The sequence below is a fragment of the Mustelus asterias genome, chromosome 16 (assembly GCF_964213995.1).
Source record: "Mustelus asterias chromosome 16, sMusAst1.hap1.1, whole genome shotgun sequence".
NCBI classification, from domain to species: Eukaryota; Metazoa; Chordata; class Chondrichthyes; order Carcharhiniformes; family Triakidae; genus Mustelus; species Mustelus asterias.
Window position 1 is genome coordinate 95,047,738 of NC_135816.1, and position 16,072 is coordinate 95,063,809.

The window sequence follows — 16,072 nt, forward strand, 5'->3', positions numbered from 1 at the left end:
GCCGATAGACATTAAGGCACGCTGCTTGGCCTTTCTTTGGTGCTGGGATGATGTTCATCTTCTTGAAGCAGATGGAGAACTCAGATTGTTGTAAAGAGAGGTTGTAGATGTGAATACCCATGCCAGTTGATCAACGCAGGAACTGAGTGCTCATCCAGGTTCCCCATCCCGACCTGTCACTTTCAATGGAAGGAGGCATTTAAACGCACTGTGCTTTGTTGGGTCTTGAGTGGAGCTGTGTTATTAAGTCCCAAGTTCTGTTCCTTGCCTACCATCTCGAAGTATATCCATTCAAGTACCTACCCTGCTCCTGAATGCTGAGTAAGACAGATTTTTGAAAGGTGAGTGGACTTACAGTTGAGGACAGGATCAATCGATTATGTTTTATTTTGTTACATGGAGCTGCAGCTACTCTGTAATACGTTACATCAATTTGCGAAAGCCGGGCCACAGCAATCCAAAATTGTAGAAATAACTATTCATTTACATGAAGATGGAAGCCAGCACAGCCAGAATCCACAGTCCAACTGATGGTAAAATGTCAATGCCTCCGTCAAGTACCACCACGAGCTCCCCGCCTTTGCCTCTTTCCAGCTTCACCAAGAGTCCCTCCTTCCGCTTCCCCTTGAGTGAAATATTGCTGCCAAATTTCCAGTGAGAGGTCTGTCCGACTTGAAACACCTCGTAAGGTGGAATCAGAACCTCCTTTTGCCATGGAAAACTTGAACAATGTTCTATGTTGGCACCGTACAGAGTGCTTATATTGAACAAGGTGTTATGGCGTGTTGATTGGCTAATGAACTTAAGGGAAACATTTATATCAAGCGAGGAAGAAGCAAAGGAGCCAAATCGGATCTCTGATCCCTCCGTGCCCTTAGCTAGTTTTCGGATTCCTCTGTAGGTAGTCTTTGCTGAACTGTTGGAGTCTTGCTTTATTTTTTGCAGGGCGACGGTGAGCAGATAATGAAAACTTTTGAACATGAATTTCTTTGCGTAGATTTCGAGATTGGCTCCGTACCGTCTCACTTCTTCATTAAATATTTTGTAAAATGATTTGTTTTTGGGGAAATCTGCTGTATAAGCATAAACTGCTACCATATGCTCTTTTCTAAGCCCCCTGGGTATTTTGCATTTCATTTTGCAGTCTGCGTTGTCTCAAACAGAACGAAATGTTTTGTTTTGTCTGTCGTACTTGAGGTTCTCTATGGCTATGTTATCGGATCGATTACTCTGGATGAAGATGTAAGCTGCAGAGTTTTTCTCCATGTTCAGTTGGATAACATAGTTGATCTTGCTGACATTGGTAGCAAAAATGCCTTGATCTGTAAAATAAGCAATAAATGTGACCTACCATCAGGGCTAACATAAACATTTAGATTGGTGACCCAAGCTGAGAACAGTTACAAAGAATAATTAAAGGGTACATAACACATCATTGTAAAATATTTGGTACATTTGGAAACCCAATGTACATTACCCCCAATGAGGTTTACTTCCGAAGTATGGTTATTACTGTAAGTGGGAAAATCAATATTTATTCACACATCAGGCACCCGCCAACAGCAATATCTTAATTGTCAAATAATCTAATGATTAGGGATGTTACCTGAAATATCATTTGCCAAGAACATAGAGAGAATTGCCAGCATTTGTTTTAAATAATGATGTGTGATATTTAAGGCCAAGCTGAGGCGGCAGGTCCGGCTTCTATTTACAGTCTGAACTGCAAGATACCGCCTCCGGCATAGTGTTGTTCGCTGATGTCGCAACTGTAATGTTTGTTTAAATGTGTTTCTAAAATCTGTTGTGTAGTCGTCAACATTCAAAAAATATAAACTTTTGAAAGATGACAAATTCTTATAAGATATTTGAAATTGAAAAATAGGAACATATAAATTATAAAGGCAAATGATTGGTAACTGGAAAATGTTCAGTACTTGAATTGCATATGTGAAAGACGTAGTTTTTTCCATCTATTTAATTCTTCCTACTCCTTTTAAACATGTATGTGTTGCAAATTGTTTAGTATTTATTTTATTTATGTGCGCGTGATGTAGTATTTCATTATTTTATCATGTTCCAGAAAATTAAATGAAATAAATAGGAAAAAAATTCTAATCACTATTATGAGAACATAAACGTTTAAATTACTCTGAGAAGCTGAATATAATGAATGCAAAAATACTGTGTTTCCTCTGAGGCAGAGAACAGACATGAAAATGTGCCATTTTTTATCTCATGCCAGTTACAAACATCACATCCCTTGACAATTTTCTACCTACTAACTTACTGTGAAAGTGATCAGTTTGGATAATGCCTTAGTGCATGCATCAGTTAAATTCTCCAACTGATTTATTTTCAGAATTACAACGAATGGCGATGAAGGTGTAAACCTCTGATCAGATGTTTCACAGGTGTTAGGACCAGGAAAAAGAATTAGTAACACCAGAAATCATCAATAATGCAGTGACTTGCATTTTGTTCATTTAGGAATTAGGAATCAAATTGTTCATTTAGGAATCCCAATATTCGCCAACAAGAGCATTTTTATGAAAAACAAATAAACGGATCGAGGGGCATTGGGCTCATTCGGTTCAGTAGAATAATGCAGATACTCACAAGAACATAGGAAGCTAAACACCATAAAGTACAAAAGATCCATGGTTTATCTTTTCCTTTCTTTGTATATTTAGGGATTCATCGGCGTGAATACTAACTCATCAGGATTTGCTTTTATTCTGAGGAATATTATTCTGATGAATATTATTCAGCGCAATTGAATTGATTGCTGTTGATATGCCGTCCAGGAACACTGAAAGTGAAACAAATAACATGTTAAAAACAGCAAACTGGAGCATTTAATCTATCTCTCTCCAACCGACTGCACTCCCACGCTCTGTGCCTGCCCTGTCCACTCGCTGCCAATGAGCGAATTTCTCAGCTCCTGCATTTTTCGTTCGAAGAATGATCGTTTCATTATCCCTGATCAAAAGGAAAAATTATTTTATAACTGCTGTCAGGATCTTGAATATTTACAATATACACAAAGGAGTCAAGAAAAGCAATTTACTCCTGTTCCGTACTCCACATCAGTCTCAGCTCCTGTGCAATTGTAATACCGAATGGTAACAACGAATACATGTTACTGCAAAGCTTGCAACTCAATGGGCCCGACTTTACCAAATTTCGCGCCCAAAATCGTGGTAAAGTTGAGCGTCGGGCCTAAAACGCAGTCCAGACCCGACCCAAGGGCAATCGCGCATTTACCAACGGCCGATCCGGGCGCCGATCTGGCGCGCGCCCGAATCAGCCAGCGGGCCGAGTTAAATGCTTTTGCATGCATTTAAATCAGCTTAATGAAGCCCGCGCCCAACTTGCCCAAGGATTCCCACTTTACGAGGCTCCGATCCGATCGGCACCCACGCATTTACCGTGTTGCTGAATTCAAGTCCGATAGGGCTTCAACTCAGCCACTGAACCGCAGAATCGGCCCTGACCACCCTTCGCGGACCGCCCCCGCGAACCACCCCGGCAGCCGCCCCCCCCCCCCCCCTGATCGGACCACCCTGGGACGCAGGCCCCGCCAGCAGCCACCCCCCCCCCTCCCCCCGATCGGACCCCCGACCTACCTTTTTCGCTGTTGTCGAAAGCATCTTGCTATCCTGGATGCTGGCCTTGCTCTGGGGGTCCTGATGGGTAGGATGACGTATCTTCACTGGGGGGGGGGGGGGTTCTTGTGACATCTCTTCCCTGAGGGGAGGGGGTAGGGGGGATGTGACGTCTCTTCCCTAAGGGATGGTAGAGGGGGGGGATGTGACGTCTCTTCCCTGAGGGGGGGAGGAGGGGGATGTGACGTCTATCCCCTGAGGGGGTGGGGCAGTGGGATGTGACGTCTCTCCCCTGAGGGAGGTAGGGGGGATGTGACGTCTCTTCCCTGAGGGGGGCTGGGGGGGATGTGACGTCTCTTCCCTGATGGGGGGGGAGGGGGCTGGAGGGGGGGAATGTGACGTCTCTGCCCCTGTGACGTCACATCCCCCAACCCCCCCCCCAGGGAAGAGATATCACATCCCCCCTGCCCCCCCCCCGCAGGGAAGAGACGTCGGATTCCCCCCCCCCCGCCCCCCCCCCAGGGAAGAGACATCACACACCCCCCACTTCCGCCCCCCCGAGGGAAGAGACGTCAGTTCCCTCCCCACACCCCTTCAGGGAAGAGACGTCACATCCCCCCTGCCCCCCCCACAGGGAAGAGACATCACTTCCCCCCCATTCCCTCCCCCCCTTGGGGGAGAGATGTCAGATCCCCCCCAGGGAAGAGACATCACACACCCCCACTCCCCCCCCCCCCCGAGGGAAGAGACGTCAGTTCCCTCCCCACACCCCTTCAGGGAAGAGACGTCACATCCCCCCTGCCCCCCACAGGGATGAGACATCACCTCCCCCCCATTCCCTCTCCCCCTCAGGGAAGAGACGTCAGATCCCCCCCAGGGAAGAGACGTCACAGCGCACCCCCACCCCCCCCCCCCGACCCCCAACAGGGAAAGTCAGAGGCAGTGCAGGCAGCATTGCTGTCAGCGCTGCCTTTGACTTTCGCGCTCGGGCGCGCTGAGTACTGTCGGCATGCGCAGTTCGTTGCTCCGACAGATGCAAATACGCTCGGCCCCGCCCACTGGACCCCCGCCGAAAAAAGGCGTGTGGGGGCGCTGGAGCGCGGCTGCCGGGCGCCGGTCTGATTTCCGACCGCAGCCGGCACTTCGAGCCGATTTTGTAAAATCGGCCCCAATGACTTGCACATGTCGTCATATCCAAATGCAACTCAAAAAGAAACTATGATCAGTGTCTCAGAAATGTGGCCCTGTCACTTAAAGTAAGACCGGATTCTTGGCCAAACATGGGATGATGCACGTAACAGCAGCCATTGAGGTGGAGAGTGAAGTTGAAATACGGAAGAAATCCACGATATGAGCAGTGTAAATATCCAGGAGCCGACACGGAAACATTTAAGTTCCACCACTGCATTGCATCACTCACAACGGCAGAAAGCCATAACACCAATAAATCCTTTTGACAAGGTAGTCAATGCTGTGGCAAAAGTCGGCCTGAAAATAGGCACAGGGAGGCACTAAAACAGTAATATTCCAATGGCCATATTTAATTGTATTGTTTGAGAGGAAATCGAGGGTACAGATAGGGAAGCACTGCACTTATTGTTCTTTATGTACTTAAGCGTTAAAACTTTGTTTATCATTACCCGAGGAAATAGCCAGGGCAGTGGTCTAAAATTTAAGCTGAACCGTGGCACATCCAACGTGCAGATTGCCCTCAGTACTGCAGCACCAGTTTGTCAACGCGTCCTCAATACTGCTCAGCTGAGAGCACAGGATCCATCTCTGCCAGACAGGAGTGTTCATTCTCAACAGCTCCACAGGCAGTGCACCACTCCTTCAGTTTTGCATCCAATCAACTGACTTCTCGTTAATGCTGGACTTCTATCGCAATCGCCACTACGGCGATGCGGCACCCTCTCTGTACTGCACCTCCCACAGTGCAGCATTGCCTCAGTGATAACACGCACAAATTACAGCTCCATCTTAGTGCCACTCCTGCACTACAGTGACTGACATGAGAATCGGAGCATGGAAACAGATGTAGGTTTTTTTTGCCCTCCAGACATCCAACAATCCAATATATTGACCAATTTTTTAACGGATGGTTAATTGTGCAGCTCAAAGATTGGTGTGGGAGATAATGGTGTCGGTTCATGAACACAGGCAAAACTACTGGGGAAAGTGAGTGCGGTATCAGTGGGATCAGTTTCAAGAAAACCGTAATGCGACCAGTGTTATGGTATGTCTGATGGGCAATAGAGAGGGCGAGCGATCAGGCCATAGAATGCGTGATAAATTAAAGAGACTGGGGGGCATAGGTTTAAGGTGCGAGGGGCAAGTTTTAAAAGAGATGCACGAGACAGATTTTTTACACAGAGTGGTTGGAACTCGTTGCCGGGGGAGGAAGTGGAAGCGGATACGGTAGTGACTTTTAAGGGGCGTCTTGACAAGTACATGAATGAGATGGGAATAGAGGGATATGGTCCCCGGAAGCGTAGGGGGTGTTAGTTAAGTCAGGCAGCATGGTCGGTGCAGGCTTGGAGGGCCGAAGGCCTGTTCCAGTGGTGTAATTTTCTTTGTTCTTTGTTCTTCAGCAATAAACTACTTGACTATCTAGGTTTGGCTGAAAGGAACGGAGTAGACAAACTCAAAAGTGTGGCAGCAGGTACGGCGAGTTGTTGCAAAAATAATAGTGAAGCAGTATTAAATGCAGTCCAGCTGGATGTATGCAGCAATCGCAACAAGGCAAATGAATCTATGACTCAAATGGGAGTAAATATGCTTGATCCAATTGTCATTACGGGTACATGGGGCAGGATCGCTAAAACTAAAGTCGGTAGGTAGCGAGTACAGTTCGCTGTTTAAGAAAGCAGAGAGAGAGAAACTGGGGAACTACAAATTGTGAGCCTGACATCAATAGTATAAGCAGTGCCAGAAATCATGATGCGGACGTCAATACAAGACACGTAAAAAATAATAGTGGAATTTGGGCGAGGCAACATGAAAGGGAAATCATGTTTGACAAACACTTTTGGTGTTTTCTCAGAAGCATTTAAGTATCCAAGTATGCAACTGAGAAAAAATATTGAGGAGGAAGAGGAAAAGGTCGTTTAGAATTTTAGAATTCTTACATTACAGGGAACTGTTCCACATTCTGATATCGCGCTCAGTTTCGGGTAATCAGTTGACTGTCGCACAGGGTTAGGGTGTACCTGAATGAGACACAGGCGCGCACGTACGCACAAGCACACACACGCCCACATGTGCTCACACACAAAATACATGGAGAAATTTCAACACAGAATTACTGGAATGCATGGTATAGGAAATCACACAAACAGAACGCATTTAAATTTCAATTAGGTGACTGGTGGATATTAGCTTAGATAGAACGCTTCCTATTCTGGAAGAAATGATGTTAATACTGAGCATTGCACAACATATTGGACAGGGTAGGCTGACGTGATAATTTCGTGTGTTCGCTTTAAACGCTTCCGGGAATGTTCTGATTAGACTCGCCGACATATTGTTAATATGGGGAGGCAAGTTTCAATTGAGCTTTCAATTTTGAGGGTCCACTTACCAGTTGGTAATCTCGGAAGTTATTTTTTAAGGACTGATAAGGAATCATACCTTGTGAGATTTGGTTCCGAGCTGAAAGACTATTCAAACAAAAGCATTCGTAAAAGATTCGGAATCTGCTGAAGGAATGGTGTTTTCGTTTCCAAACCTGCTTGACCAATAATCATATATTGATTTAATTTTTAAAAATTAGTATCTGTTTGGGTTCCACCCAACTAAGACGCGCCTTTAAGTGGCGGAAACCAACAGCCGTGCGTCATGCAATAATTGATTGAATATTTTATTATTTTAATTTCAGCCGGACAGGCTTTATCTTCAAAATTGCAGCCTTGCTGAAATGGGACCATGTTCAGAGCTGCTTCAGCTCCCCAGAGATTGATTTCCCAGGTTTTACAGATAAACAGCTTGAACTATGTGTTATTGGTGGCTGCACGGTGGCAGTGTTTAGCACTGCTGCCTCACAGCGCCAGGTTCGATTCTCGGCTGGGGTCACTGTCTGTGTGGAGTTTGAACGTTCTCCCTGTGTCTGCGTGGGTTTCCTCTAGGTGCTCCAATTCCCTCTCACAGTCCAAAGATGTGCATTGGTGAATTGGCCATGCTAAATTGTCCCTTAGTGTACCCGAACACGTATCGGAGTGTGGCGATTCGGGTATTTTCACAGTAACTTCATTGCAGTGTTAACGTAAGCCTGCTTGTGATTAATAAATAAACTTTATATGCGAACTGATTCTGAGTTGTGTTTAAAGTAAATATGTGCCAGGCGCCAAAACTCTGACTGAATGGGTCAACAAAAAGTTTAAAAGATTCCTGAAATTCGAAGTCTAAAATGGGGCCAATGGAGTAGTTGTGCGAAATCCCGAGAAGTAGTTCTCCTGAACATTGTTTCAACAAGAGCATCTGCAAATTGAAATAGCAATCTGAAAATTATTTTGATTCTTCTAATCAAGGACCAGGAATTAGACGAATCCTGAGATCCGTGTGTGTAAATGAACTTCTGTCTCAGTATTGCCATACAAATCAACACCTGTTTTCATATTGCGCTTTTGATTTAGTAAAATGTGCCAAGACTCTTCTCAGGTGTGTTATGACTTCTAGTTCGACAAGGAGCCGCAGAGGAAGATTTGAACAGGAACTAACCAAAAAAAATGGCCAAAGTGACAAGAGTTTAAGATCGTCTGAAAAAGAGCTTGAGAGGTGAAGCAGTTAAACAAGGTACCCTCAAACTTTGGGTCCATGATTTTGATTAAAGGCCTTAGAGAATACAAAACATTCCCAACTGGGAAGACACATACATTTTAGAGATTTCCAGAGCTGGAGAATTTGAAAGTTGCCAGGCTATTATTTTTCTCGTCAATCAATGGGAAAGCTGTGCGAAAAGGCAGAATGATGAACGACATTAATGAAGGTGAGATGTCTAACAGCAGAGTGTTGGGTGAGTTCATGTTTACTGTGGATCCAAGGCAGTTCGGAATAAACAAAATATTTATGGACCCTTGTTGGAACAAATCGCGCATATATGAACACGCTGTTGAAAGTCGAAAGAGGGTATGGAGACAAACAAAGCTCAAGTCACGATCAGATAGGGCAAAGCATATACTGAGAGAGGTTTAGGATCTTCTAGAGGGCAAAAAAAAACTTGGCGTGGTGAATATTTCCTCGCCCCGCTCAAATTGGTGCACAAGGAAAATTACAATAGAAGAAGGCTGAGATGAAATTTGATAGTGATGTTCAAATCATGAAAGAGCTGGATAGGGAGAAACTGACCCCCTCCCCCCCCCCGCCCCCCCCATCCCCCGCCCCCCCGATTTACGATGAGTTGCAAAACTAGCAAAAGTGATGCAAAAAGAAAACCTGTTTACACAGGAGTGGTTGGGGTCTGGAACTCACAGCTTGAAAGTGTAGGTCGCTTCTATAGAGGCACTGAATTATTAGTTGAATTTCAGCAATGTGCCGAGGTCCGGCAGAAATGAAATTAAGCCACATGCTCATTTGGAGAGCCGGTGCCGACAGTATGGGGAGAATGGTCTCCTTCTGAACCGTGACAATTCTGCGATTGTGTAAATCTTGATTTAAGGCAGGACCGGGAACTGAGAATAAGGGAGAGACACAAACAATACTGAAAATGCACACTTACCTCGATATCACAGACGTTTTTTTTTTAATTCAGCGCATCCGTTTCGATCTTACCAGCTACTTCTTTATTTCGAATCAGGTAGAAGTTTCTTACTTTCTTTACTCAAGTAACGTACTGTGAATTTGATGTGAGGCTGAAACTGTGGGATTCAGAGGTGTGTGAACTGTGGGGCGGCCATCCCGTTGAAACCAATTCGAAACGGGTTTGAAAGTGTTCTATCAGTTTCAATGTGATCAGACAGAATTATTGGTTTCTATTTTTTCAGGGAGGTTCAGTAAATAGATGAATTGATTACTTCATACGTGTCCCACCAATCAGGTTTTGCTTTTCACTTCTGCAAGCTGGATGAATGTGTTTGAAAAGTTAATCATTTAATCATTTTAACCGTTTACTCTCGGAGTTAAACAACCCCTTGAACATCAACTGTCTCAGTTGCGATGTTAGTACATTTAACATTCTGCAGTTTCACCTTTGCAAATCCACATCAGGTGCACACGTAGCATTGCTGCATGAATAAAAAGCTAAGTTCCGTTGAAGTGTGAATAAACTCGAAACGGTAAGTGTGTTTCTCTCTCCACAGATTCAGCCAGACTTTTCAGATTATCCAGCATTTTCTGGTTTTATTTCATTAAAAAAAATGATTCCCGTGCTGTGGTTTGTACGGAGTTTGACTGTTACATAGAAACATAAAAGAAAGGAGCAGGAAGAGGCCATTAGGCCCTTGGAGCCTGCTCCGCCATTCATTACGATCATGGCTGATCATCCAACTCAATAGCCTAATCCTGCTTTTTCCCATAACCTTTGATCCCATTCGCCCCAAGTGCTATATCCAGTCGCCTCTTGAATACATTCAATACTTTGGCATCAGCCACTTCCATGGTAATAAATTCCACAGGCTCACCACGCTTTGGGTGAAGAAGTGTCTTCTCACCTCCATCCTAAATGCTCTACCCTGAATCTTCAGACTGTGACCCTGGTACTCCATCACAGACTCGGCCGACAACCTTTAGAAAGTGGATGTGTTTGAAGAGTCATGATGTTATTTGCTCGCCATATAATTAATCGCTTCGGAGCTCTTGTTGCAGCCACAGTATTTTCATGGTTTTCAGCTAAGGTTGCCATCAATTGTAACCTCCAAGGTCTTGATCCCGACCGTGAGGAGAGATGGCTGCACTAATCCTTGTTGAAGAGGTTAGCGCCTGATATCTACCGGTAATGAATTTTCAATGCCCACTTCTTAACCCATATCGTGATGTTATTCATAGATAGAATCTACAGTATAGAAGGAGGCCATTCAGCCCATCGAGCCTGCACCAACAACTATCCCACCCAAATCCTAACCCCGTAACCCCACGCATTGACCCTGCTAGTCCCCCTGACACTAAGGGGCAATTTTACCTTGGCCAATCCGCCTAACCCACACATCTTTGGACTGTGGGAGGAAACCGGAGCACCCGGAGGAAACCCATTCATTGTCTATCAATGTTTTATAAAGTTGCACAATACCAGGTTAAAGTCCAACAGATTTATTTCACCTGTCGGACTTTAACCTGGTGTTATAAACCTGTGGGACTTTAACCTGGTGTTATAAACCTGTGGGACTTTAACCTGGTGTTATAAACCTGTGGGACTTTAACCTGGTGTTGCGAGACTTCTTATTGATCTTACCTAAGTCCAACACCGGCAAGTGCACATTATAAAGTTGTACCAGGACTCTGCTACTATATTCATTGGCCTGGCTAATGAAGTCAAACATTCCATAGCAGTCATGACCACTCTATCGACCTGCGCTGCCAGCTTCAGACATCTATGAATTTGTACCCCAAGAACGACTTGTTGGTCAATATTCCCTCGGGAATACCCTACCATTAATTATGTAGATCGTACCTTATTAGCTCCCTGAAAATGCATCAGCTCACCTTATCAAGATTAAATTCCATCTGCAAATTCAGTAATTGACTAGTTAACGATTGGCTTCGCTGCAGCTAGGGCAGTTTCGCGCACCGTGCCTCTGTTTTGGAAACTGGGTTGTTTTAACCTGGCTGTGCAGGAGTGGGTCCAAAATGTGGAATGCATGTGTTACTTTTTCAGAGTTATTGACATTGTGGCAGATGACGCACAATGGGTAATTCTTCAGACCGCTTATGGATCGTCGGCACTTGCCGTTCTTCTGAGAATCATAGAATCCCTACAGTGCAGAAGGAGGCCATTCGGCCCCCTATGGAGTCCACAACGACTACAATCCCATCCAGGTTCCACCCTCGCAACCCTTAACTAAACTGCTAATCCTCTGAAACTAGGGTTAATTTAAAATGACCAATCAACCTAACCTGAACATCCTTGCACTGTAGGAGGAAACCGGAGCACTGGAGGAAACCCACGCAGTGACGGGGAGAATGTGCAAACTCCACGTAGAAAGTCACCCGAGGCCGGAATTGAACCCGGGTTCCTGACTCCGTGAGGCAGCAGTGTTAACCACTGTCCCACCTAGCCGCCCAGCTTAACTTTACCAGAGGCAGCAGACACCAAAGTTGTCCAAGATTTAGTGAAACTAATGAGGGACTATTGCGACTCTAAGAAGGTATTGGTTTTACTCGGCACTCCGGGAGACTGGGCAGTCTGTTACGTTTTGTCTAAAAAGGTTAAGGTAACCGGCGAAAGCATGTGAATTTGGGCCAATGCTTCGTAAGATTCTAAAAGCCCATTTGCAATGCAGGATAAATCATGTTACTATCCAAAAATGCCTGCTGGCTGAAGCCCAACTGGCCTTCAAACGGGCGCTACAGCTGGCCTCATCTTGTAAAATGTTGCAAGTGGACCACGCGAGTTGCAAGCTATCTCAAAGGAGGTGCACACCAACGCCATTTCGAATGCGTTCTGGGACCATCATTTGAGCGCAGGCAATTATATTCCCTCCTTCAGCAAATATCCAGATACAAATAAACCAAGTTCTGCCCGCACTAAAGCAAAGTCAAGCTCACACCAGACAGTCAACAGTCCCTTCAGAATTCCAGCTGGCAAGTCATTGTAACTGTTGACAGTATGCAGAGTCGGAACAGAAAAGCAAGCCTTAAAGACTTAGATTTAGGAAAACGACACGTAGGCCGGTGTCCAGGAGACTGCACAGCCTGGAAGATCCACCTACATATGACGTGGAACAATTAAACTGCATAGCAATGTACAAATTAGACTCGGTTAAGATAACAATAAGTTTAAACGGATGGCCAGTAGAAAGGCAGGTCGATAGTAATGGGGCCATGCTGTGGTTGGAGAACCAGTGTTCAGTAAAATTCGTGCTGGACTCCAACACTTAACATAAATCAAGACACCAACAAGACTGTGAACTTATGCAGGGGAACCTCTGAGAGTTATGGGTACAATCTTATGAAAAACAACTAATTTGGTTACTATTAATAGTAGTGGAGGACTCAGGCCCGAGTCTAATGAGGCAAAACTGGTTGACAGAAATCCAACTGGATTAGGCAAACATCTCCAAGTTGGAAAATGATCGCTTGACTGAAGTTCTGCTCAAACACCGGGAGGTTCTCTGAGAAGCGCTAGCAACCATAAAATGAGACATGGCGACCTTACATGTCGACCAGGACGCAGTCCTATGATTTTGCAAGGCCCCCCTGGTGTCCCTTGCTTTAAGCAAAGAAGTGGGGGGGGGGGGGGGGGAATTAGGAGATTGAAACAAAACGTATCGCACAACCTGTCCATTTCACAGAATGGGCGGCACTGATTGTGCCTATTTTGAAGCCAGTTCATTCAGTCCATCTTTGCAGGGACTTTAAACAAACAATAAACCCTTAATCACAGCTGGAAAAATATGTGATTCCCCGGATTGAGGATTTATATGCAATGTTGGCAGGGGGACTCTTATTCTGGAGGTTAAATATGAATCATGCTTATTCCCAGTTGCAGCTGGATGAAGATTCACAGAAACATTGTACCATCAATACTGTAAAGTGTTCTATGAATATACTTTTGGGTTTCGTAGGCCTGCTCGAGCTTTCAGATAATAATGGAGAGCATATTGCACGGTTTTACCCCAGGTGGACATTAATCTGGATGACGTTCCCATTGTAGGTAAAACATAGCAGAACAGCATGTGGAGGAGATTCTTAAAAATATTTAGAGGGCCCGAGAGCGCCTCTGAAGGGGAAACAATGCATTTTCCCAGTATCTTAACTGACCTATCTGGGCTACAAAGTGGACAAGTCGGATCTACGTCCGTTGGAGGACTGGGGGTGGGTGATAAAAGACACCCCGACTCCCACGTCCATCCATGAGTTACGATCGTCTCTGGGGGGAGTTGGACTACCGAACATTTATACCAAACCAGGCCTCTGTCTTGGTTCCACTACCTTAACTGTTAAAAAGTGTCAAGCTGGGAATGGTCCACCCGTCAAGATATGGATTTTAAGAGAATAATGCAGCAGTTGTCATCTTTGGAGTAGGCGAGGGCTTAGTTCTATTATCCATAAACTCTGGGGACTCGGGCTCTAATCGCATCATGGCAGGTGGAGGAATTTGAATTCAACAAACGAAAACTATCTGGAATTGAGAATCGACAGACGGCCGTAAAACCAAAGCCGACTGTCAGAAAAACCCACCTGGTTCACTAATGTCCTTTTATACAGGAAATCTACCGCCCTTACCCAGTCTGACCTACACGTGATTCCAGAGCTACAGCAATGTGGTTGACTCTCAGCTGCCCTGGGGAAACTAGGGATGGGCAATAAATGCTAGCCAGACAACAACGCCATGTCCAATGAATCAAAACAAAAATCCTAGAAAACAGCTAATGCTGACCTCTGATGCATCACTGTATGGCATCGGGGTGGGACTAGCACATGGATGGCCAAATGGAGAGTAACGGGCAAGAACATATGCCTCCAGGACCTTGCCCATAGCAGAAAGGTAGTATGCCCTCATTTAAGAAGAAGGGTTGGCAGTAATATTTGAAATAAAAAACACATCATTGCATTTCCGGGCAGAAATTTCTGATTGTCACCGATCACAAGTTTCTAATTGGACTGCGAAGAGAGGACAATGCGGTGCCCATATCGTTGGCTTATAAAGCAGAACGGTACTTTGAAAACAAAACGTCAGTGAAGATGGTAATCTTCCTACTGAAAGGAATATCATGCAACATTGTAAGGGCTTTTGGGCTAAATATCACTATACCAATAGTTCTATACCAAGAATACATTGTAACATGATCTCAGAAAATATTGGAAATTGATTTCAGAATTAATTCTTCGCAAGTGATTTCTAAAGAAGCCTCAACAAGGTCACAAGTTCATTGTATGCGGATTACATACTTTGTCGTTAAAATGCAACTTTAAAAATTCAGTACAAATGCTTCCATGCCAACCAGAGTAAGATCAGTTTTTAATTATCTAGCAATGAGATTAGAGGTGCGTTGTGGAAAATAGACTGACTATATTGGGTCAACGTCAGATGTAAGAACATATAAGAAGAGGAAACATTATATAATTAATGAATGTTCCAGAGAAGCCACCATAACGCAATTTTAATTCTTGTGAAAAGGGATGGAGTCGTTGAAGTTTCTTCACACCTTTAGCAAACAAACTGTGAACGTTGTGCTTTATTAATGTTTGCACAACACTGAATAAATTCAATCTTTGTATTAACTTGTTGACTTCGGGAAAATAAACTCCAATTATTCTACGAGAACAGCTTTGTTATTTGATAACGTCAAGATTTGCAAATGACATTGCAAACTTGTTTGCTCTGTCCAACTCAATATTATAAAACAGCATTAAGCGCTGCAAATACTCAGCTAGTCATGCAACAGCTTTGCTGAGCAAAAAAAAACAAACTTAATATTTCACTCGTGTATTTTCACCAGGAAACATACACGTTTCTGCTGTCCAGCATGCTCAGCGTTAGTCATCTTGTTCATTTTGCTTTGTGAAAAAATTGCTCTTGTTTATCGCTTCTCGGCCTTTTGGCTAAGATCAAGTGTAGTATCGACATGCTGTGCTTGGTTGAAGTCATTAGGTTACTTACATTAGGTGGGGGGCGGGGGGGGGGGGGGTGGGGGGTTGGGCGGGGGGGGGGGATTGCGGGGGCGGGGGGGGGGGACTTCCAATGATTGATGACTTTCGGGAAAATTACAAACAAGTGTTTTGCAACTACCACGGACTCCATGATGAAAAGCGTTTCTGTTCAGTGACACTCCATTACAATTATGTGCAATGACTTAAAAAAACCAAGATATAGAGCGCCAAAATCCATTTTCACTGTGCTTTGCACACTGCCCAAGTGAAGGAAGCTGATTTACTCAGATGGTAAGGCAGTAGCTGTATTGACAGGAATAGATTCATGTCGTTGGCCTTTCAGATAAAGTCATGGACTGAAATGTTAGCTCCACCTTTGTATGCATGCAGCCAGTGAAAAACAGTGTGCACACATGTTCTGCTTTCATTGCAGATTTCCATGGTCTGCACTATTTGCTTTTACGTTGAATTATAAATATTGCTGCAGTGATTAGGCTTTGAGCTAGGATTCAACTTGAATCAATCTGAAAACATTTAGAAATATTTTTTGTTTAGCAATATGTTTAACAATGAGTGTGTCTAAATGTACAGTTTAAGGCTGTCCTGTTTCCTCGCTGGGAAGAAAGAATAAAATGAAGACAGAAAGAAAGAAAGACAGAAAGAAAAAAGAACGAAAGGTAGAATGAAAGGCAGAAAGCAAGGCAGAAAGCAAGGCAGAAAGC

General features: G+C 44.4%; 1 protein-coding gene and 1 pseudogene across 1 annotated transcript; one reads left to right on the forward strand and one right to left on the reverse strand.

Moving 5' to 3' along the window:
• Positions 1 to 483: 483 nt before the first annotated feature.
• Positions 484 to 11,077, reverse strand: LOC144505401 (GPI-linked NAD(P)(+)--arginine ADP-ribosyltransferase 1-like). The gene is given in 2 exon segments (XM_078231513.1): positions 484 to 1,322; positions 10,990 to 11,077. Coding segments are annotated over 2 exon segments (927 nt in total).
• Positions 11,078 to 15,282: 4,205 nt separating this feature from the next.
• On the forward strand, positions 15,283 to 15,361 carry LOC144505675 (U2 spliceosomal RNA; annotated as a pseudogene).
• Positions 15,362 to 16,072: the final 711 nt, after the last annotated feature.